The 23,688-nt window shown below is 38.3% G+C and overlaps 1 protein-coding gene across 3 annotated transcripts in view; it reads left to right on the top strand.

The window, feature by feature from the left end:
- The window catches only part of FYB1 (FYN binding protein 1), a 48,827-nt gene that overhangs the window by 4,127 nt on the left and 21,012 nt on the right, over positions 1-23,688 (top strand). For all 3 annotated transcript variants that reach the window (XM_031051666.2, XM_031051667.2, XM_031051665.2), the window contains exons 2-7: positions 729-1,875; positions 17,429-17,609; positions 19,427-19,476; positions 20,578-20,597; positions 21,394-21,440; positions 22,858-22,972. In XM_031051666.2, coding sequence (XP_030907526.2) covers positions 756-1,875; positions 17,429-17,609; positions 19,427-19,476; positions 20,578-20,597; positions 21,394-21,440; positions 22,858-22,972 — 1,533 coding nt within the window. In that variant the 5' untranslated portion in view covers positions 729-755. The remainder of the gene's footprint in view (positions 1-728; positions 1,876-17,428; positions 17,610-19,426; positions 19,477-20,577; positions 20,598-21,393; positions 21,441-22,857; positions 22,973-23,688) is intronic.

The raw sequence follows: 23,688 nt of genomic DNA, 5'->3' as shown, positions 1-23,688 counted from the left end.
TGTTCAACTTTCTTTTCTTTCTTTCTTTTTTTTTTTCTGCAAGAAGTTATGTATTTTTGAGAGTTAGTAGGTGTTTTGACTGTTGTATCTTCCTAGTTTACTCCACATATTTTAATTCTCCATCCACACATACACTTTTTTTTTTCCAGATACAAAATTGAGAAGACAAACAAGGACACAGAGAGGAAAGGGGGAGAAGCAGGGAAGAAAAATGGCTGAGAAGGGAAAGAAAACCTGGCACACACATCCGAAAACAGAAGAATTTCTGATTTCACAAGGGAACATGTAGTTCTCTAAGGATTTTACAGGAATAACATTAGTCTAGTAATCCAAGTTCTAGTACAGTCTATGCTTCTCATAGGACACTCATATTTTTAAGGATATATTAATTTTAAAGTAGTATGTATTTTCTTGGTTTTATCAAGTGTTCAGTTCCTAATCCTAGAAATAAAGAGAATTTTTGGTATGCCCAAAAGGATCTGCAGGACCATGCTTTAAGGGGAGTACCTGCACTGAAAATTTTAAAAGATTGTGTAGCCACAGCAGGGGTATAATAAAATACAAAGCCTCTCTAACCCTACAGGAAGATGTGATACAATATCTCCACAGCCAATCAGCAGTACTACGAGCCTCAGATCAGGAAACTCTTTAATGTACAGTATGTGTGAACATTGCAACAACGACTTTCTCATTGCTGCTCTTTCTTTTTGTCTTCTTTATGCTTACAGGATGTCAGGGTAGATGTAAAGTCACTCATGGCAAAATTTAACACGGGCAGCAACCCCACAGAGGATGTTTCTGGTAACAGCCGTCCCTTCAAAGTCTCTGGACAACCTATCCATACAGGATTACAGACAAGGAAAGCAGCATTTGAGAAATTTGCAAGCCAAGGAAATGCAACTTCTTCTTCAGGACTCAGTACTTTTCACAAACCTGTTCATCCTAAGCCTCCTCTGGCAGTCAAGCCTTCAAGTGATGATAAAACAGAAAAGGATCCAAAGCCCCCATATTTGAAACCAGTGGCACAAAGGTTTGGAGTTCAGCTTCAGGCAACTAACAGAGAAAATTATGAAAAAGCTGGATGCACTAAACTCCCCACCAAAACCAGTGACTTGGCAAAGGAAGAGCCAGTGTCTCTGTATCCAAAGCTTGCACAGAACAGGTTCCTTAACTCTGCTCCTTATGAGAAAGAAAAAAGTTCTCTGGGAGCAAAACCAAGTCCAAATTTTGCATCACAGGAGAGTGAGGCAAAACCAGCATTTTCAAAAGTAACTGCAGTTAAGGAAAAGTTCTTGTCTGCAACACAAGAAAATGAGCCCAATTCTTCTTTCTCTAAACCACCTCTTGCACAGAAACCTTCTCTAAACCACGATGTCTCCCACAGTGAAGACACTTCTAATAAAAATATTTTTCTGCAAAAAGGACTATCAGGCCCTAGACAAAATATACACTCATTTAAAGCAACAAAGGAAATGGATGAAAATAGTAACCATTCTGCAGAAGCTGCAGGCGGTCATTTTTCTAACATCGCTCTTAAGCCTTCTGATCACCGCTCTGGTTCACCTGAAGGAACCCCCAAAAATATGGAGGAAAAGACTGAAGAAAAGGGAATGAGTGCTGCCAAGAACATCTTTCTCAACAAAATCACCCAGGAAGAGTCAGGTTCCTCTTCTAAGTTCCATAAGACAAACGCAGTATTTGGTGAAGGAAGGCTATCAGGTGGATCACAAGAGAAAGAGGATGGGGACAGGAGCTCAGGAAAACCCAAACAGAAACCCTTGACCCCGCTCTTCAAGCTGGGCCAGCCGCCACAGAAGCCCAACAGACCCCCCAGCGTGGACCTGGAAAGGTTTCTGAAGAGCAGCCCAAAAGACAGTGAGTCCTCTCTGTTCTTGCTTTCCCGGGTGTTGCCATATTTATGCATTTACTACCCAGTTCACTTCAGGTGGAATCCCTTCTGTTCAGAAATAACGAGACTTATGCATCAGACAACACTTTAAAGCTTTAATCTATGTTTGCGTCTATTCCATCCAGGACAAAAATTAAAATTATATTCTCCCTCCCTCTACCATAAAGTGTAGGATGAATGCTTTCTGTATTGGGTTTATTTGTTTCCAAAACTACCTACAGGTAGCTATAACTTGCGTCAGGTAGTGTAAGTATTTTTCTTAACAGACATTTAAGTCCTGACTTTCTATAAACGAGGTGTTCATGTCGTGCGCCCCATTATCGATGGTAACTTCCTGGGCATGGTTTGAGGGTCACCAAAATTATATACTAGAACCTGTAGTGACCACACTTTGTTTTATTTCATTTTTGCCTTTCACAATGTCTAATCACAGTGTGACCCTATAGGCTACTGTATTTTAAAGTTTATTTAGAAGGTTGAACACTAAGCAAAATTACAGAATCAATAGTTCCCACATGCTGCACTGATTTTATACCCAGATCTGAATTCAGACTCCAAAAGTATCTCTTAGTGTTTTCTGTTAGATTTGAATGATTGCAGCAGTACCACAGTTAATAGCACCTGAATGTCTGCCTCACTCCATTTTGTAAAGACCCAAACCTCTGAACTTCCCAACGGTCATAATACAGTCATTAGTATTAAGGCTTGTCACTAGATTTCTATAAAATTTGTGATTGTCTTGAAATACCTGGAAAGACACAAATCCTTGTGGGAAAAAAAAAATAAAAATAACTTGCTGCGACTCCACTCCCACAAAGAATTCTGTTTTATCAGGTTGCTTTCATTGCATAAGACAAATTGCAGCAATGATATAAGCTGTTTCTGAGGTACTCCTAATATGCCCTTGAAACTCTCCTGTAAAAATGTAGTTTCCCAAAGTTAGGCCCACATAACCACTGTCAGCTCCTTGAAGGAGAGGTCAGTTTTGTGACGTTCTGAATGTCCTTAATTTCTCATTAAACCACCTGTATTCCAAATTTTGGTTTAAGGTTTTTCAAAAAGGCTTTTAGGCACTCTTCAGCAATTCTATACAGTTAAAAACAGGAACTCCAGCTTGAATGGGTGATGCCAATTGATATATTTCTGTTACAAGTTTTACAGTAGCTGAAGGAGGCTTCCACTTTTTCCTTATAGTGGCAGGTGCAAGAAGCAGTGATTGCATAAGAAATTCTGATCACATTTTAAAATCAAAGCTTTAAGTTGCTTTTAAGTTGGGTTGTTTGGATTTTTACTTCTCCCTTAATGCACTGCTGTCTGCATTGAGCCCAAGAAGAAAAGACATATTCAATCCTCACACATATACTTTAGCTCAAGTAATTTTAACCAGTCATGTCCTGCAACTAGTTTTGTCAGGTGATACACATAGCTAAGTAATTTCTAATAATGAGGATCATTTCATGCACATTAGTCTGCTGTAATCATCTGGCTTTGATTTAATTAAACAGATCAGACTTAGACTCTTAAATTTTCAGTGTAGTCAGTGGAAAAGGGAGATGCCTAATGTTGCAATTCAGAGCATTACAGTTAGATGCCTAATGTAGCTGGTGATAGATGGTCTGAATCATTCCACACTGTGAATGTGCACTACATCAGGTACTTTAATGTAATTTAAGTGATAAAAAGTTTGGCCTTGTGCTTCCCATATTTAGAATACAGTATAGCTTGTGCTTCAGTATTTTTGAGTGCACTTAAGACTTGTCTTTTGAGAGAGAAGATACTCAAAGGGATTATGACTGGATGAAAAAGCTCATATCTGACTTTCTGTAAAGACAAAAAGGCACACTAAAACCACAGAGTGTGCATGCAGCTATATATTATATTATTAAAATTTCATTTAAAAATTAAGAGCATATCGGTAACATAAAATGTATGTTCTTGTCAGCTGCTGCATCCTGTTTTTTCCTGTCTATTCCTACAGTTACGAAAATGTTCTCACAAATCCATGACAAGAGCCAGATCCTCAAATGTTGGAAATTTCTTTAAAATCTCTTTAAGAGAAATACGCCAATATTTAACAGTCTGTGCAGCTGCCCCTTCTCAATAGAGCACTGTTAAGCTTTACTTGAGTGCCCAGAGAAGTTTCAAAATGAAAAGACAGCATTTTCAGCAAATGATACCAGAAAATATTTTGATTCAATAAACACAGCTAGCTTTGCTAGCTAGAACTTTGAGAAGTCCTGATAAAGGCTGGAGACACGCAAATTACAACTACTTTTTTTTAAGTACACTTTTTAGTTTACTTTTAAGTAATGGAGGAATAATGTTACTTTTTATTTGTTTGGGGGTTTTGGTTTTGGGTTTTTTTCTGGTTCTGATGCAGTCAAGGACACAAAGCATTTTTTCTCATCCTTATTTTATAACCAAAGACTAGTAATATTTAATCATTAAAAGTGAATTCTGTGAACAGGGCTGTAAGGACATAACCAGAATGTTTGGTAGAAGGAGGATCTCCAATTGTCACTAACCAGAACTAGTGCAATCACCAGCCTGGTTGAGTCACATCAAAAACATGAGCAAAGGGTGGAGGTGCCTAGTGTGGTGGCACAGGCTTTTTTCTAAACATGTTGCAAAATACACACCCAACTAAGTAGAACTAAAGGGTCAGACATGGTCTTCTCTACCTCACAGTGTTTGGGTCAGGGCAAGACTGAAAAATTTAGGAACCACATCCATTCGAAGCTGCTCATAGTGGCTCTGAACTTCAGCTTTCCTCTGTAGACTTGGCATGTAGACCTGACATTCTGTTTGGTTTTAATTAATGTGGTCAGAACTCTCCATAGAACAGTTCTGGTGGAATGACTAGGTGTTCTAAAATGAATCACGAACAAATTAATTTTTAGCTCAACAGTTATTCATCACTAAATATTCATGGCTAAATACTAAACTCAAATGACAAAACCTACCTGCTTTGGAAGGGCAGTTAAACGGAAATTTTTTCTTTTTTTTAAACTGTCATTTCAATCACACAAGTCATGTCAGGAAGGTGCCACCCCCACAGCACAAATTCCTGCTCTTTACTTTGTCCTGATAAACACTGACTGGCCACAGTTGCCTAATTTGCAGCCATGATTCAGGTGCTGAGTAAAAAGAACAAGAAAGTGGAAAGGGTTTTCCCACCCAACAAAGCTCCCTGAGATCTAACATTCGGGGGGGGGGGGGGGGGGGGTGATATGTATTAGGGCAAAAGTTATGTTTTGTGTTGTCCTTTGAGAAAAGCTCTTCATATAGCAGTGATTACACTTGTGTTAGGGCATGTGCTTGTGGTGCAGAAAACCTTATATTGTCTGATATAAAGCAAGAGTTTGAAGTCTCTTTTCTCAGAAGTATAAATTCAGCCTTTTCTCTTTTGTTGTTGTCCTTTCCCATGAAAGCTGCTTTACTTTTTTTGTAATCAGGTATTCACTAGGCATGAAATAATTTTAAACATTAGATGTTGAAGGACTTACGTTTGTTGCAACACTCTCAGTCATGTATGGGAGAAGGATTTTCATTCCTGCATGAATACTAAGGGCTGCTGGTTTGGTGTCAGCCTTGCTTTGGATTAGAATTTTCACCTGGTCCTAAAAACCTTTTCTTGATAAAGTTTCTGTAGGTACAAGTGTCTTGCTGAGGAAAGTGTGACATTATTAATATTTTCCAGTGAAAGCAGGTTTTAAGAAATTCCTGTCTGGGCCTGTGCATACATAGCAGTCTGGTAAATTCCTGTGTTATATCCCATTACAGCAATTTTCCCTGAGAGTAGATCATATTTATGTCAGCTCAGAATCAGTGAGATGCATGTGCTTTCTAGATTCAGAAAATAATACTAATGATACTGTTTTATAATGAACATGTGCAAATGGGTGCTTTGTCAGAAACAAGACAAAGTCATTTGCTGACAGCTTTCTATGTGCGGCTACAACCGTACCATTGCTTTCAGAGAACTGCACCTGGGCTGATCTCAGTGGGATCCTGTGTGTACAGATGGCCACCCACATCAAGTCAGTTGAAGGCTTTAAACACCTCTGAACGTCTTGTTAATGATCAACAATGGGGTTTCTGTTATGGAGAGTATTTTGAGCTGTACTGGGAGAAATGAAAGGAAACTACTGGATCTAGAAGAGAAGAATACATCTAAGAAAATTCTCACAATTTATAACTTGGTTAATGGTTCTGTTTGCAGTCCTTATTGAGGTTCTGTTCTGCAGCAGACTGTATACCCATGAAGTGACATGGCTATCTGAGTTGGGTAAGACACCAGAGAGAAAGGAGGAATTAAAATTTGAGGTGCTTAGTCAAATTTATCACAACACTGTTGGCAGAGTAATTCCCAATCAAGCACTACTTCTAAATGTCTTAACTATCTCTACAAAGTCTCTTAGAACCAATTGTTCCTCTTACTTCATGGCAAGTTGAAAAAGCAGCTTCCAAAGTTATAAAGAGCTGGGGATTTTTTTTTAATCACAGGATGTCATGACTGTTTACTGCAGAATCTGGACTTAAAAGATCAATGTAGATTTTCTTTTTTTACCTCAGTGCTAGATTGGATAAAGTTATGCAACAGCTCAGTATTAAGGTAGAAGGGACTGAAAAGAATTGTAACATGAGCTAAATCATCTTGTTTCTAAGACAGATAAAACTAAAAGTAGGTGATGAAACAACACAGTTGAGGGTGGAGGTAGCTGTGTGTAATGATGTGGTATCTCTTTTTGCACAGGTGAACTACAGTATGCCACAAACCCTTGTAACAGCTCAAGAAAGTGTCAAAATCATAATTTCAGAATGGAATGAAAATTATGTGCAATAAAATGCCTGCTATACGAGATAAAATGCTGAATTTCAAGCAATATGAAAATTATAGGACTGAGAAATGAAACTGGGGGACTTTGAACACCTTCAATGCTTTTTTATCTAGTCTTTTATTAGATTTCATGATGTTGATGTCTGTTATTATTGGTCCCCCATACATTTACCTTAAAACTATGGAAGTGAATTTGAAATTATGATCATACAGATCTGCCAAGAACTTAACTCTTCTGGGTCTAGAAAAACTGGATGAGTATTTGCCTGTAGTTTTTAGCAGAAAAGAATGTAAGAGCTCCTCAGCTTTTCTGTAATGACAATCCCCTCTCTCCTCGGAGAGAACCCAAATGGTTATTGTTCAGCAGCATTAGACTGAAATATTTACACCTCTGAGAAACAGAAGAATCAGTTTTGAAACTCTTAGAATTAGACAACGGTAGGCTGAAATATAGTTAAAGTTGTGCATTTATCATGAAAATCATTCCTTAGTGTATGAAATCTCAGTTAATGTATGTAGTTCAGTATAAGTACGTTGACATCACCTGTGTATGTCTGACCTCGAAGGAGTTGTCTTACTCATGGGACTGGTATAAGGCTAGTTTCAAAAAAGAGTTCTGTGTTCCTTTCTAATTTCAATATTATTTCTTTGACTACCTTTCAACAGCTCAAACTCTAAATTCCAAAAGACCAGGTGAATTAAATTTCCCTCAGTCTTTTTGCTCATATCTTCATCCTCCAGCTATAATTACATGCACCACAATTAGAGAATACACATGTAAGACTAAGGTTTTCTACAAGCAGAGTGGAGACATGCTTTCAGTCTGCTTCAATCAGAGATAAATTTTTCAGACTCTTTAAGGGCCTCCACCGCAAAGAATATTAATGCTATGGGAGAAACTCTGCCACACTGAAGTTTTTGTAGTATTATGTGTAATTGGGCAAGGATTCACCATGTAATTCTGCTACAATCTGTAGACAAGACTACAAATGATACTGCTAGCATGGCTGACAGCACTGCAAAACATAAATCACTGCAATTTAAAAATAAATTAAATCATTCTGATAGAAATATGAATGAGAAGTTATTTATCTGCCTAAGTAGAAGTAGATAAATCTAATCCAAGTTATAGATAAAATAAGTCTTGAGGGAAGCCATCCTTTAGTAATTCCTTGCAGAAGATTGTTCTAGATACAACTTGCTGTTGTTGTGCAACAGGAACAAAAGTAAAAAAAAACTTAGGAAATTAATATTTAAACTCATTGCCCATTATCATTTCCTTAGCTAGAATAGTCCATGGTATCTTTAAAATAAATTAATGTATTTTATTTTACTTATAAAGGAATAAAATGTATCCATCAATTAACCACCAGATGGCAGTTATCAGTCACGAAATGTTTTAACTTACACAACTGGCAAATTCGTGTATCTTCACTATCTCTGGTTTTGTTTGTTTGGCCTTATGTGGCACACATCCTATCTTCCAGATTATCTGATTCTAGTAAAATAAAAAGATATGGGCTGATTATATCATAGTATGAAGGCACAGGAAAACATATTTTTCTCATGTAAATACTTGTTATAGTTTATGTTAGAATTTTAGAGTAATTCCTGCAGTTGACTATCCTAATTCTCTTTGAGTGAGTTATAATTATTCCTGAGTGAAGATTTCAGAATCTAAGATGCAAAATTTAGGACTCTGAAGGTAAATCATGCAAATGCATCTGTTAATTCTGTTGATTAAGCCTAAATGATCACTTAATAGGAATTCCAAACACACATTGATATGCATTTTAAATTGTTTCAAAGACTCTTCTGTTATGAATCAAAGTATGTGTCTAATATATTCACTCAATGTCTGGACTTCTGCAAAGAACAAAACAAAACGCATAACGCGTTACACTGTATTAGAAACCAGTGTCTACCTCCAGCAGTGTGAGTGCTGGATGGGTTTAACACAATGTGTTTGGGGTTACACCATATACAAAAGGACTTTTTGTGAGGGAATGTTGAGAACACTAGTTAGAAACAAGAATTTAAAATGTGTCAAAAAAAAGATAAGACAGCTATGACTTTATCATGGGAGGTGATAGAAAGTAGATGGCTATAAAGAAAGCAGTAAAACTGATGTAACTGAGTAATTCTGCTTAATTATGTTACCTTGATTATGTCTGTCCTCCATCTCTGAATACTTCCAGTAGCTGTTCTTTATTCATGCATATGAAATGGAGTATACCATGCAGTGCAAAATTAACTGGCTCAGGTGTATAAATATTTCTTATTAAAAAAAAAGAAGTAATTATTAAGGCTTCTTATCAGACAATAGAAGGTTTCACCTATATTTTAATTGGGAATTAATTTTGTGTTCCCCTTTAAATAAGGATAGACATCTGCGTACGATTACACATCTGTAGTCTGAAATCACTTTCCTTATGCCAGCAGCACTGCCCAAATGAAGTGTTCTGAATATCTAAGCTCATATTGAGACACCATAAGGCTCAGGCTGGTGAGCTTTAACATACCAAAGGATTTTGGATGAAATCTGTGGGTTTTCTTTTGGGAGTAAGATTACATACATGCTTAATATTTTTCAGCTATCAATCCTAAATGTATACTTAGACGTTCACTTTTGGGTGATGTTTATCCTTCATGTGTTTTTCTCTACATTCTCACACAAAATGGGAATACCCTCTATCAGATGTGTAGTCTGGGACTTACATTGAATAGTTGTTAAGTACTAGGTGAATACCATTGATGTAATCTGTGCATCTGTTCTGGAAACAAGATTTCCCAATTTAGATCAATGAGAAGTTCTGCTTAAAAAAAATGGCAAATTCTCTGTTATCTCTGATCATGTTTTTCATTATGTAAAAGCAGCAATCAACAAAATAGTCTTAAAATGGATGGAGATCTGTACTAAAAAAAATATTTCAGGACTTCACAAGTAGCTACACAGTCAAAATTTTTGCATTTGGTAGAAACATTCTTTAATAAAACAAAGTGCCTTTGAGCTACTCTGCTAATGCAATATTGGTTTTCAGCTTTACTGCAAAACATTTCACCATTTCTATATGCAAGATCTGGGAAGCTTTCTGGGTTTTACAGAGGGTTTGCTAGCAACCTGCAGCAATATCTGCAGGACTTGATCACCCACTTCCTAGTTAATTCAAAATGTGCAGAGAACTGTTCTCTGTTTCCCTAACCCACATACTAATTTAGATACAAGCCATGGTTTCAGGTTTCACAATTATGCTACTTTGGAGCTGCTCCAAGTAAGCAGGTAAACTAGCAACATTACCAAAGATCAGCGCTTTTGGTTATGCTGTTGTCAGACATCCTGTAACAACAAAGACATGAAGCTTATTGGAGACACTGCTCACATTTTGGAAACAAATGCACAGAAAGTTTTTGATTATTGCCCTCCTTGAGTCCAGACCCCTCTTTAAGAAATGCCCAGGTACAATCCTCCTTTCCCTTTCCCTTTCTCATTCTCTTTCCCTCTCCTCTCCGCTCAGCTCCTCGCCCTCCCTTCCCCTCCCCTCCCGATTTTACTTTTTCTTTCCTTCAAAATATCTCTTTTTTCGAGGTGATTTCAGTGTTGCAAGATAAAAGCTTTGTGTCAAGTAATCACATTCTGTTGCAATACAAGTTGAATTGATCATGAGTCTGTATCTTTAGCTAATGGATGCTGAACTACAGGTGTGAGCACTGAGCATGTTTGATTAGGCTTTTTTCCTTCGAGTACTTCTGTTCTGCTTAGGTTGATAATAACATTATTCATCTATGTACCAATCTCTCACCCAAGCAATATCAATAGCTTGCTATTTAGAGAGGGGAATGAATAGAGACATGTATTTTCAGCTGTAACACCCTTGCACCTGAGTCCAATTTATTTTATGATTTTGAAAAGGAATGGGGGGACTGGCCCTGGACAAAGTGCTGGTTCCCATGATTCTTATCCCACTTAATTTCTTCTTGCCTCTGTTGCTCCAGTAAGGATGCCTAGCAGTGATGGAATTCTCTACAATTTATCACTGATTTCTGGATTAGCATCTTGGGGTAGCATAATAGAATCATAGAATAGTTAGGGTTGGAAAGGACCTTAAGATCATCTAGTTCCTACCCCCCTCACGCTAGACCAGGTTTCTCAAAGCCCCATCCAACCTGGCTTTGAATACTGGCAGGGATGGGGTATTTACCACTTCTTTGGACAACCCATTCCAGTGCCTCACCACCCCAACAGGAAAGAACTTCTTTAGATCCAATCTAAATTTCCCCTGTTGAAGTTTTAACCCATTACCCCTGGTCCTATCACTACAGTCCCTAAAATGAAGATTCCCTCCCCAGCATCCCTATAGGCCCCCTTTAAATACTGGAAGGCTGCTATGAGGTCTCCATGCAGCCTTCTCCAGGCTGAACAGCCTCAACTTTCTCAGCCTATCTTCATATGGGAGGTGCTCCAGTCCCCTGATCATCCTTGTGGCCTCCTCTGGACTTGTTCTAACAGTTCCATGTCCTTTTTATGTTGAGGACACCAGAACTGCACACAATACTCCAAGTGAGGTCTCAGGAGAACAGAGTAGAGGGGCAGGATCACCTTTGACCTGCTGGTCATGTTCCTTTTGATGCAGCCCAGAATATGGTTGGCTTTCTGGGAATTGAGCGCACACTGAAGCCGGCTCATGTTCATTTTCTCATTGCCCAACAACCCCAACTTCTCCCCAGGGCTGCTCTGAATCTCTTCTCTGCCCCACCTGTACCTGTGACACTGAGCCCTTCACCACAACACGTTGTATGCAGCCATCCAGACAGTACTTTGTCCACTGAGTGGTCCACCTATCAAACTGATGTCTCTCCAATTTAGAAACAAGGCTGTCATGCAGGACAGTGTTGAACGCTTTGCACAAATCCATGTAGATGATGTCAGCTGCTCTACCCCTGTCCATCAGTTCTATAGCCCCATCATAGAAGGTCACCAAATTAGTCAGGCAGGATTTCCCCTTAGTGAACCCATGCTGGCTGTCACCAAGCACCCTGTTATTCTTTATGTGCCCTAGCATGCCTTTTAAGAGAATCTGCTCCCAGATTTTGCCAGGAACAGAGGTGAGACTGACTGGTCTGTAATTCCCTGGGTCATCCATTTTCTCCTTCTTGAAAATGGGGGTTATATTTCCCTTTTTGCAGTCATCAGGAACTTCACCTGACTGCCATGATTTTCAAATATGATGGACAGTGGCTTTGCAACTTCAATTGCCAGCTCCTTCAGTACCCATGAATGGATTTCTTGAGGTTCCATGCACTTGTGCACTTTCAGGTCCTTAAGATGGTCTCAGACCAGATCCTCTCCTACAGTGGGCCCAAGGTCTTCATTCTCACAGTCCCTGCATCTGTCTTCCAAGACTTGGGTGGTGCTGTCAGAGCATTTGCCAGTGAAGACTGAGGCGAAGAAGTCATTCAGACCCTCAGCTTTCTCCAAATCCAGAGTAGCCAGTTCTCCTGATAGCTTCCAGAGGGGGCCTACTTTGTCCCTAGTCTGTCTTTTATTCACAATGTACCTATAGAATCCCTTAATGCAGCATCTCAGTAGAGTACTGAGGATTTTAGCAAGGTGAGAATAGATCTTTTTCCCATTGTGTCCTGAAACTTATTTCTGATTACGTAAAGTACATGGGTTCCAAACAGTTTGCCTTATTTGGGGGTTTTAACTACTTTCACTTGGAGTTCACACAGGAGAGGTATCAGGGTACTGTTAATATGCATGTTGATTTCTCCTGAGGTTGTTGAACATGGAATATCTGGATATGAAGGGAGGATGGGATGTTTCTCTAGGTATTTTTTCAGCTACCAAACAGGTATCAGTGTCTTTTCTTCACAAGCCAAGAATGGCAAGGGTCAAAGCCACAAGTTCTTCATCAAGCCAACTTCAGTGCCCTAAACTTCTGGATAAATAAACATTCTCCAAGAATGTACATAACCTTTGCTCACTGCACATGTCTGAGAAGGTTCCCAAAGAGCACAGAAGTGTTTGAAGTGTTCTGTCCATAGTTCTGCTGTAAGTGTTGATGCCCAGCACAATTAAAGAAGTTTAATATGACAAGCAGCAGTTTAATGGGATATTTGGTACTTTCTATGGATAGTTACTATGGCAAATTTATCTTAGTTGCAATACAGCTGCAGAGGTTTTGAGGAACTCATTCCTTTCCATATACACTTTCATTTCTTTGTGAAGAGCTTCAGTTTTCGCATCTGTTTCTTCAGTGCAGCACAGCATGTGAAAAAACTTAAGAGTCCCAAGAAACAGGAAGAGGCTATCTGGTCATTGAGCTGTTTGTTGGTGGTCAAAGCTACCACACAGTGATGGTCCTTAACACTGTTTCCTGTGATGAGAGTGCTTTGGATACATAGAATCATAGAATAGTTAGGGTTGGAAAGGACCTTAAGATCATCTAGTTCCAACCCCCTGCCATGGGCAGGGACACCTCACACTAAACCATATCACCCAAGGCTTCATCCAACCTGGCCTTGAACACTGCCAGGGATGGAGCATTCACAACCTCCCTGTGCAACCCATTCCAGTACCTCACCATCCTAACAGTAAAGAATTTCTTCGTTGTATCCAATCTAAACTTCCCCTGTATAAGTCTGAACCCATTACCCCTTGTCCTGCCACTACAGTCCCTAATGAATAGTCCCTCACCAGCAACCCTGTAAGCCCCCTTCAAATACTGGAAGGCTGCTATGAGATCTCCACGCAGCCTTCTCTTCTCCAGGCTGAACAGCCCCAACTTTCTCAGCATGTGAAGCCAGAATGTAGTTTCAATTTGTTTTCTTGTTCTGAGTGTCCAGAGCTGACTTCAGTTCCTCTACCCACACAGAGCCTTTCCATGTCCCTAGTGTACCAAGCATACACAAAAAGGTGGAACTGGTGTCAAACTGAAATGCTCCGTTAAAACAGGAAATAAAACACTACTGAAACATTTTGATATCTTTGGCTCCGTGGGCCTGATTATAAGAGTTTTTCACACTAAATGTCGCCTTTCATACTAAATGTAACTCATCCCATTATTTTCAGTACGAGAATTAAAGCATTTTACACCCACATCAGTCTCAGTCATAAGTGTAGGCAATTACAACTCTAAAGGCAGTGAAGAGTCAGTTCTAATAGTTAAAAAATAAAAAAGCATTGTTTACATTAATATGATGTTCATTCAGTTATGGTTAGATTCTAGCAGTGTATATAAATTAAAAAGGACAGCTTGTTTAGCCCTTATCCTTAAAAATAAGTAATTAATCTAAAATGCATGTGATGTCCTTTCCTGGCATAATTTCCTATTGCCTGAATTTGGCTCCCAAGAGACATCAGATGAAAGAGGTATTATGCACAGAGACTTGGACTTTTTACCTTAAGCCTAAAAAACAGTTACAATAAAGTAATGGTGTATGAAGACATAACGCATTTATGCATGTCATGCATATACATAACACTGTATTAGGGAAACATGACCCTGTTAAAACATAGAAATTTGACAATATAATTAATACCAAATAACATGTCTTCAAAACAAAATGAAAAAATAAAACAAAACAAAGCACAACTTTCTGGCTTCTTTTTTTCATTAGAATCTGCTTAGAAGAATTCATTTGCAGATACATGTTTAGATTGCTAGTGTTACTCATTTTTATCAGGGATCTTAGAACAGTTAGACATTATAGCTGGTAAATAAAGACTATGAAGAGTTAAATGGGAACACAAAGTCCTCAGAGAGTCAGATATAGCCAGGAAAATCATGTGTAATCTTAGCTCATTAAGACAAAATTTGTCTTTACTCAAAGTACACATGTAGAATGAAGAAATGTAAACCATACCTGCAAAGAGTTGTGTAATGTCTTGGAAACAAATCTGTATGTTCTAAACAACTCTACAAATTAGTAAGGACAATGATGTCACAGGAAAGTTTAATGCATAATTATTATCAGCCTGTAATCCTAAATTCTAAATTCTTAGAGATTTACCCTTAAGGATTCTTCATATAGTAACAAAGATTTTGAATAAAAGATTTTGCTAATGGGCCTTAGTTTGATATTCAGGTATCTGCACTTCCAAAACAGGAAGTGGGATAACAATTGGGGAAAATACTGAAATGCCCTAGATGCAATCAATAGAGATATGGCCAGATTAAGAATGGCTTGTAATATTCATCACTGCATGTGGCAGACAAGTGTTTGCTGTGTAGAATTCCAGTGCCAGATTTTTTACAATGTTGGCAAAGTTGAAGAGATTACAGAAATAGCTACAAATTAATTGGTAGATGGGGGGGGGGGGGGAAGGGGAAAGGAAGGAAATGCCTTGAGAAGAGGCTAAAAACTTTGGATCTTTAAAGTTATCAAACCAAAATCTAAGACATTAAGTTCAGTGGTATCAGTGCTTTATGAGTAGAAAACAGTGGTTATAAAAAGACTTTCAATCTAGTAAGCAAAGGTAGAAATAAAAGTAATAGAACCTGAAACCTGATGAGCTTGGGAAACAGTAAAATATAGATTTTAACTGTGAGTGTACTCAACCAAACTCTGTAGTAGTATATTCCTTCTCGCATTTTCAAACAAGAGCGACATCTTGCTGGAAAACAAGTTTTAGCCAAAATTGTATTTTAGTAGATCTCTAGTTGTTGGATTCAATATAAGGCAAGTATTTTACATGTGATGTCTTCTAAAATATATGAAAAGAAACAGCAGATGTCATCTTTGAATTGCAAGGGACATAAGAAACTGTTTGGTGTCCATCTATATGTGTACTAGAACTTCATCATGCCATAAGTTTTTTCTACTTCTTCAACATGAACCTTCAAGCCATGGAAATTCCACTTTCAGTATTAGAAAGTGACTCCTAACAAATGTTGCTGGCCTTTAAGCACATTACTTCTTGCCTCCTCCATCACAGAAATTAAGAAAAAACATTTCCCTTTCTTCTTTGCCAGAGACTTGGGTATTAATTTTGTTTTCCCTCAGTCTTATCATATTCCCCTAAAAAAACACCATTTGTTCAATGTATCTAGAAATCAATGTTTTCTAGGTCTCTAACCTTTCTCACTTTTCTCTTATGGACTCTCTCCAACTGGTACACATTAACCCTGCAGTAGCCTCCCCCGTGATTATTTTACTTGACTTTTAGATTATGCTTTTGAATAAAATTATTGAAAGATGTGTGAATAAAAATATATGTGATACTGTGCAACTTTAATCTTTCCATACTTTAAAATGTAAAGGTCTGCTTTTGTAAGATGACTGTTCCTTAACAAAAGAACCAAAGAATTCACCAGTGTCATCAGCACCATTGGAACATTCAGTATTCTGCCGTTTAAGTAACGGAGGAATTTAGCAGATTTCAAATGCAGTGCTGCTGACATACATGTTGACAAGTTACTCCAAGCATATCCAAAGCCCAGCATATCCAAAATTTTTTGAGTTCTTTGTTGGTAAACAGAATAATGGTTAAGGCATTGTAATTTCACTTTGATTTCCATGTGATGCATGATATGTCCTTCAAATATTTGTTGATTCCCCTTCTCCTTCTCTCAAGGGCAGATTTTTAGACTCCTAAAGAGCTAAAGAGAGCTCTTTCAGTAGTTTCTGTAACTTTCAGTCTTACTAAATATTTGCTACTGTTCGTGTTCAAACCACTTTTTTCTAAAAAAGAAGTGAAAGTTTATTTTTCTTGAGCAGATTTTTTTTTCACTATACAGGTGTGAAATTGAAGAAAATCTCCAGAAAGCAAGGGGTTCTTTTCAGTTTCAATCAGTTTAACTGAACGGTGAATTTTCTTTTTCCTTCTTCTCTCCTCTTCTTAAATTTTGCTGGCCTTCCCTCTGTACAGCTAGGGACAATTCTTTCTGAGTACCTTTAAATACACTCATGATACTTGAAAGAAAACTCTACTTTTCATAGCATCATGGCATCCAAACAGTGATATCATTTGGTTGTGTTGAATAACTTCTCTCATTGTGAACTCCCAAGGCAGGGGTTATTACAGTTGAACATGGAGCATGAATTCAGTGCATCCACTTATGTATTATGGTGTCTGTGTCTGGTGCACTGCATCATCATGTTTGTTAGGCTGTACCTGTTTGTGTAGTTCCTGTGCAGCTTCTCAAGCTACCACCTTTCTGGTATGGGCTAGGAAATTAAGTCCAGCCTTTTACAACTTAGTTTACAAATATATTTCAAGATGTACAGAGACTATTATACCTCTTTATCAGTGACAAAATATCTTTTCATCCCTCATCCCTTCCCTTGAAACTCTGTATCTGAGCAAGGTAAACTCCAGCAAGACTGCATCAGTGCTCACATGATGATCTGCTCACCTGCAGCTGATCTTTTTAAGTAATTTGTAAAATCTAATGATAATTCAATTTTAAGACAAAGAGCTTAAATATTGGATGAACTGATATTTTTGTGTCTTATTCATATCTTGGCAAAAAAGCTTCAAGGTCTTCTACACATCCTTCTTGGCAGAGTCTCTCTGGCAAGATAAGGCACCAAATATATTAAAGTGAACTCAACAAAATGTGTTTGCTTTGGGGTGTGTGCAGTACTGATATTGCATCCTAATGTTTCATGTAAACAGTGACGTACCTTCCTCAGTTGTTTGCTTGATAAATTCAGACTGTCCTGCTTATTTTCAGACCCTAGAAATGAAGGTTTGAAACAGATAGACCCTCCCTCAGCAGCACTTTCCCTGCCTGTACCTCCACCACACCCTGCTATGCAGTTGTCACCTCCTCCATCAGCCTCTCACCCATCTCTGCAGGCCCAAGCAGCTCCTACCCTGCCTCCCAGAAACATCAAGCCCAGCTTTGAAACAATGTAAGTGAACATAAACCCAAAGGTCTTTCTTTTCTCACCTTTTTCTATTACTTTGTTCATGCAGTAGCAGATTAAAGTTGCAGGTGTCCCAGATTCTGTGGCAGTGATGTCCCACACCACTTTCCTTGTCCTACCCTGTCCCTGGCCTGTTTGGAATTAGGTTTGATTAGATTGAACCCTCCATCTATTCCATTGTCTTATCTATAAAACCACTTATCTATAAAACCACTTTTTTCTGCCTTGTTGGTAAAAGGAGGAGGGAGGGAATGAACATTCCTCTGGGTTCATTACACCAGAACAGTTCAAGGGCTGCATATACTGGTAGAAAATCATTTGTATCAATAACTAAAGCTTTCGCCTGCCTTATTCTGGGGAAAGAGGACCAGGAGGGTCAGGTCTATCAGTTGATACCCCAGGAAACAGCTTTGCAAGCCAGAGATACTGAGCTCAGTGCTGGTTGTGAAACTGTACCTGGGGCTGGGCTGTGGCCTGCTGTGATAACACTGAAAAGCCTCTGTCACATACAAGGCTCTTTTCTAGATCCTTCCTCAAAGAGCTGCATACAAAATGGGAACCTCGCAGTGATGAGGAGCTAAACCCACTTCAACCTAGTGTCAAAACTGACCAGAAACAAGCTGAGCCTGAAAAATGACCTTCTCTCTGGCCAGTGGTTATGGCAAATAGCAGGAAACAGACAACAGGGGGAATGTATTAGGCATTAGAGAGGTGTGTATTAGCACAAATACTGTATTTTGGTATGGATGGTGTGACAACATCAGCCCATCACTGCTGCTGTGATCAGGGCTGTGGAGCCATTCCCCTGGCCCTGTCAGGGCAGTCCTGTGGAACTGCTATCACTCCATCAGCAGCTGGAGCACTGGCCACCTCTCAGCAGCCCCTGCTGCAGCTCCCCAGACACCCTCCTTGCCAAGTGCTTGGGATCCAAGTGTGACCTCTTTGTCTTCAGGAAACTGGAAAATTTACTTCCAGATTGTCCTTCCACTCTCCTGTTCCTGTGTGCCCTTTGGACCCTCCCTTCTGCTGAAAAAGTGTGTCTGGATGCCAACACTGCTCCTTTCACCCTGTCTTGGTTGCTTTCTCCATCAGGCCAATTTTAAAACATCAAATTCTGCTTTCAAGTCCTTTCTTTGATTACATTTCTTTGTTGATGGCTGTCAGCTCTAATTTTCTTTCAACTAACATAAGGTATTTTAAAGTTAAAAGTCCCTGATATTATTATTAGTTACATTCTCAATTCTTGCTTCTCTCAGTTTGACAGCACTTTTAAATCTAGCAGCATCAGAGACTTTTACCTGGCCTAACCTTATACCACTGTTTCTCTTATGCCTTGTTCAGACTTTAAGCTCTGCAAGTCAAGGAGCATATTTTAGAGCTGTATTTAACAAGAAGCAAAAGTCTGGCATTCTGCTTATGGATTGTGTAAGAAGCCTACACCTGTGAAGATGGTTAAAAAGCCCAAAAGATTCTTTGCATTTTGTCAGCCCATCTGCCTATTATATTTTTTCTTGCAATTTTCATTTGTAAACAAATAGCATAGGTAAGTTTTTCTCCATAGAGTGCCTTTGGCTCATTTTCTCCTTTTATACTCAGAATCTAGGTGTCCCCATGTGGGGAAAAAACAAAGAAAGTTGCAGTTAAGAAGAACAACTAGTGAGTCTCCTGGGTACTTAAGTAGCATACAAGGCTCAACAGTCTGTCCACCCATTGTATAAAATAGCTGAAAAAACCACCAGAACAATGGTGCTTGAAAATGCGATCTTCATAGGTTTCACATGTCCACTTTTTCATATTTACAGAAGTCCAGAAAATGAAGAAAATTATGATGATGTTGAATTTGTTTCACAGGGTAAGATGCATACATTTTAATTAACGGCAGCTGCAAGAAGCTGTAAGCATACTGTATTTATAAGATAAGCAAAAGGAAATTGTGTTTGTGAGTGACTTGTGTTACTAATTATGCCGTTTCTGCAGTTTTACCCTTGAAGTTAGTTGTCTCATATCACTAACTGTTCTATAATTAATATGACAGACTCTCAGGAACTGCCTTAAATATCCCCCCTTTATTCAGTTGGAAGTATGCTGGGACTATAAATTACCACATTTTTAAATCTAAACCAAAAGGAATGCTGCTCTTCCAGAGTTGAAGTGTGCTCTGGTGAAACAGGCATTGTTTTATACTTGATTAAAAAAAAATAAATAAATTGTTGACTGTGCTTTTAATGTCTCTTTGTGGTCTGCCTTCAATAAAAGGCAGTGAGTCACTATGTTGTACCAGGAGCAGCCGGAGAAGCAGATTGTGATACAAAGAATTTCAATCTGCCTTCTTATCTCTCCTCTGGAAGACTTGGTTTGTGCCAGGCACAGTGTGCATCATTTAGTGTGCTAGCCATCCCTGCCATACAGGGATGTGAGCTGTGGAGCTGAAATTGAGCCCAAGCTCTTTTCTCACCTAACTGCCAGCAGAGTAAGGAGGAAGGAGGAAATTCACAGTTTCTTCTCCTGCAGCTCAGGATAGAGATCAGCTCAGCAGAAAAGCCTTAGCCTCCATGTCCAGCTGTGGGTCTGGTGCAAGCAAGTTCTTTGAGGTCTATTTGGATTTATTAGACTTTTAACAACTATTTCCTTGCATAAATAGATATTTTTGTAAACAAATAGCATAGGTAAGTTCATCATTGTCACTAAAGAATCTTTTAAAAAAATCCACTTTTAAAAATACATGGTGAAATATGCTATTTTGTAGATATTTCTAGTTTACACTGTTTACAAAAGCAAACTGAAAAAAAACTGATTTTTTGCATTCATACCCTTATTAAAAGCCAGAAGCCTGCACATATTTCTACTTAATATCACTGGTATTACTAGCAATTTGTAAATACTTAATGCTAGAATTAATTATTTTCTGTATATCAAAAATATAAACACCCTGTTTTCATTTTTTGTCATATAGGTCATCAAAACACAGAGGGGGTAAGTGTTATCATCCATAACAAACCTATCCTTTTAGCACAAACTTACAAATTTAGTAAAATCCTTTCAACACATTAGAAAACTAATTGCTGAATGAATCCAGTATATTGGCAGTCAATTGTAGAAACACTTACTTATTGTGAAGTACAGAAATAAAACCAGTTAAGTGGAGAAAACTGGAACTAATTATGAGAGCTGGCTAGACACCAGAAATTGATTTTTAAAAAGCAAAATCACCCCTTCTATTTCCACTAATATTTTGTTTCACTAAAAATTTCCAGAAACAAGAACAGCTTAAACCACAACATTGTTTTATTCTAGTAATGCACCACTTGTTTCAGTTCAGCACAGGTTTGTATTGGTGTCTTTAAGTAGACATATTAGATGTATTAGGACTAAAACAGTCTCTGAGACCTTCATCTGAGTCCCATGTAGATCCCTACTTTTCCAGTTTAACTACTGCTAACCCTAGTACCTTCGTCATGACAGTGCAATAATCAACACAGATAAAGGCTTTCCAGGACTAACACTGCGCTTGAAACATCCACTTTGGATTAAGTAATGTGCTTGTATGGTTATAATCAGCACTTCATACATGCAGTATCATAAAAACAGAGGTAGAAAAAACGAACAAAGGGTTTGAATAATATAGTAACTTGGTTTGAGATGGTTAAACTTGTTTGTCTTTTCATTTTGCTGGAAGTGTTTTTATATATGTTTTTATGTTTTTATGAAGCTTACCTAGCAGGTCCAGTTTCCTCATGTCTTTCCATTGAAAACTGAATTTTTCTTACAGGGCCAAGAAAGTGATGGTGAGATGTATGAAGACATAAATGACATCAGGTAGTAATTTTAAACTCTAGAACCTATTGTATCTTTATCATTAAAAGCTTGCTAACAAAGTTATTTCACCTGCACAAAAGAGTGATCCCACTGTAGTCCTTGCCAGGCATTGCTGCATTCATTCATTTTGCCTAGAGAAAGTTCAGTTATTCTCAGGTTCTTTTCTACTTAGATCTGCTATGCCCTGGACTGGAAAAACTCCTGCAATAAAATCATGTGATTACTATGCTCAAGATAACAAAAGTCTGATTTCTGATCTAAGGAACATGTCTGAATCACTGTTCAGAATTATAGCCTAGGAGAAAAAATAAGCTCAGCCCCTAGGTACTATGGTCCCAGACAGAGCTTTTGTTGTGGTTGTTTTTCTTGCATTCTTGGTAAATGTTCTTAGAACTCATATGAAAGGCTGGATTTACAATTTACACATGGGCTGAGTCCTCTAGGATAGGTACCGAGACAGAATATGAATTCGACCTATTCTGCTGCCATTTAGTCCCTTCCTTTGAGAATTCTCTTGTCCTGCTAATGTCTAAATGTATGGGATTCACTGTATGACAATAGCCAAAGAAAAGTTAATTCCCTTTGAATCAGTAACAGTCTAAAGTTCCTTGTTGAAGATGTAGAATGGCTTTCAGCAAAAACTTAATTCCCCCTGAAAACAGATAATTTTAAAACTGCATAACCAAAGCAAGTAACCCCTTTTTCAGTCTTTTTTTATTAGTATAATTTAAGCATTGTAGTTTAGTTAAAGTACCAAAAAAGGAAAAGGAGGTAGCCACACTCAGTCAGTTCCATAGGGTCTGTAAAGCACAGCTCTTCCAATGAAACCATTGACACCAAACGGCAGAGCTGTAGCTATAGTCCTAATTACATCCCAGGTCCTAGATCTCAGTACCATCCAGTACATGAGGCAGAGAAGGCAGTGTACCCTGGTGTGATAGGCATATTTGTGATCTGGTGCAGAAGACTGACTGTCTTCATGTAGAAGGCAATTAGGTTTAAAACTGCAGTCCAGTGGTAGCTCAGGCTCCATTTCAGGCTGCATCAACCACTGATGGCCTGAGTAAATATTTAACAGCTGCAGTCAGTGCTACAGCACCCAGACAGCTACCAATTTCCAAGCTTGATTTCAAAAATTAGCTCAGAAATGTTTAGATATGCACATAGAGCCAGATTTTTACCTCCAGATAAACTTCTCTGGTATATTGTCCTCTTAAGGACAGCCACTTTAAATTTTATTTGTAATATAAAATAAAGGGCTGCTTATGCTATCTGTTGCATCCAGACTAGGGTTTGGAATATGTAGCTTTGGTGTCAGTCTTTTTCCACCACATACAGTTCTTTGGTAACCTTGGAAATGGTGGCTTTAGTGAGATTTGTTTCACAGTTACATTCAATTCTGGCAATGCATTTTCAGATCATCAAGGGAAAAAGAGAAGTGGGACAAGGAAGAAAAGAGAAGAATGGACCAAGAGAAGAAGGAACAAAAGGAAAAAGAAAAGAAAGAGCAGGAAATAAGGAAGAAGTTCAAAGTAAGTTTTCTGTTTTGTAATCTAACCAAAAACATATAAGAAGTATTGTTTAACATTGTCAAGTTCAAAATACACTTTTCAGCTAGAAACAAACCATTTGTTATGATAGGTAATTCAAGCACCTGGATGAATTCTGAATAAAGGTTTAAATTACCTTTTTATGTTTGGCATATGTTTGAGTTCGGGCTCTGTACTGAGGGCAAAGTCAGTTTCAGTGCTTATACAATTTTCATTAAACTACCTTCTCACATTCTTTTTATGTAAAAAAAGTCTTGAATTTCTTTTCACCTTTCTGTTTAAAAAGCATTTACACCACTAATACCATAGTCGTTAATAAAAGTGGAAATTGGATCACACATACTTAATCGGTTTTGCTTCGCTGGGTCAAATACAACTGTATCCAGTCCTTGAGAAATTTCAGCATTATACTACAGTACATTACCCTTTCCTTGGTCTAAAGGGACCTAAAGGGGCATCCAGCTAGGGGCTAATAATGAGACAGTTCTTTCTGGTTTGTATCATTTTTATTTAGCTGGGGCAGCATGCTACCACAGTCTACAAACCTGCCAGTCATCCTCTGTTGACTAATGCCTGTTCACTGTGCTGCACTGTACTGCTTTCAGCATCATTGTACATAGTGGGAAGCTTTGTTTTTCTTCATATTATGCTCTCTCTATACACAGTAAAACGATGAGGCTTCTCTCATATCATAGCCT

Source organism: Melopsittacus undulatus, chromosome Z (assembly GCF_012275295.1).
Source record: "Melopsittacus undulatus isolate bMelUnd1 chromosome Z, bMelUnd1.mat.Z, whole genome shotgun sequence".
NCBI lineage: Eukaryota > Metazoa > Chordata > Aves > Psittaciformes > Psittaculidae > Melopsittacus > Melopsittacus undulatus.
This window is presented reverse-complemented; position numbering and strand designations above follow the sequence as displayed.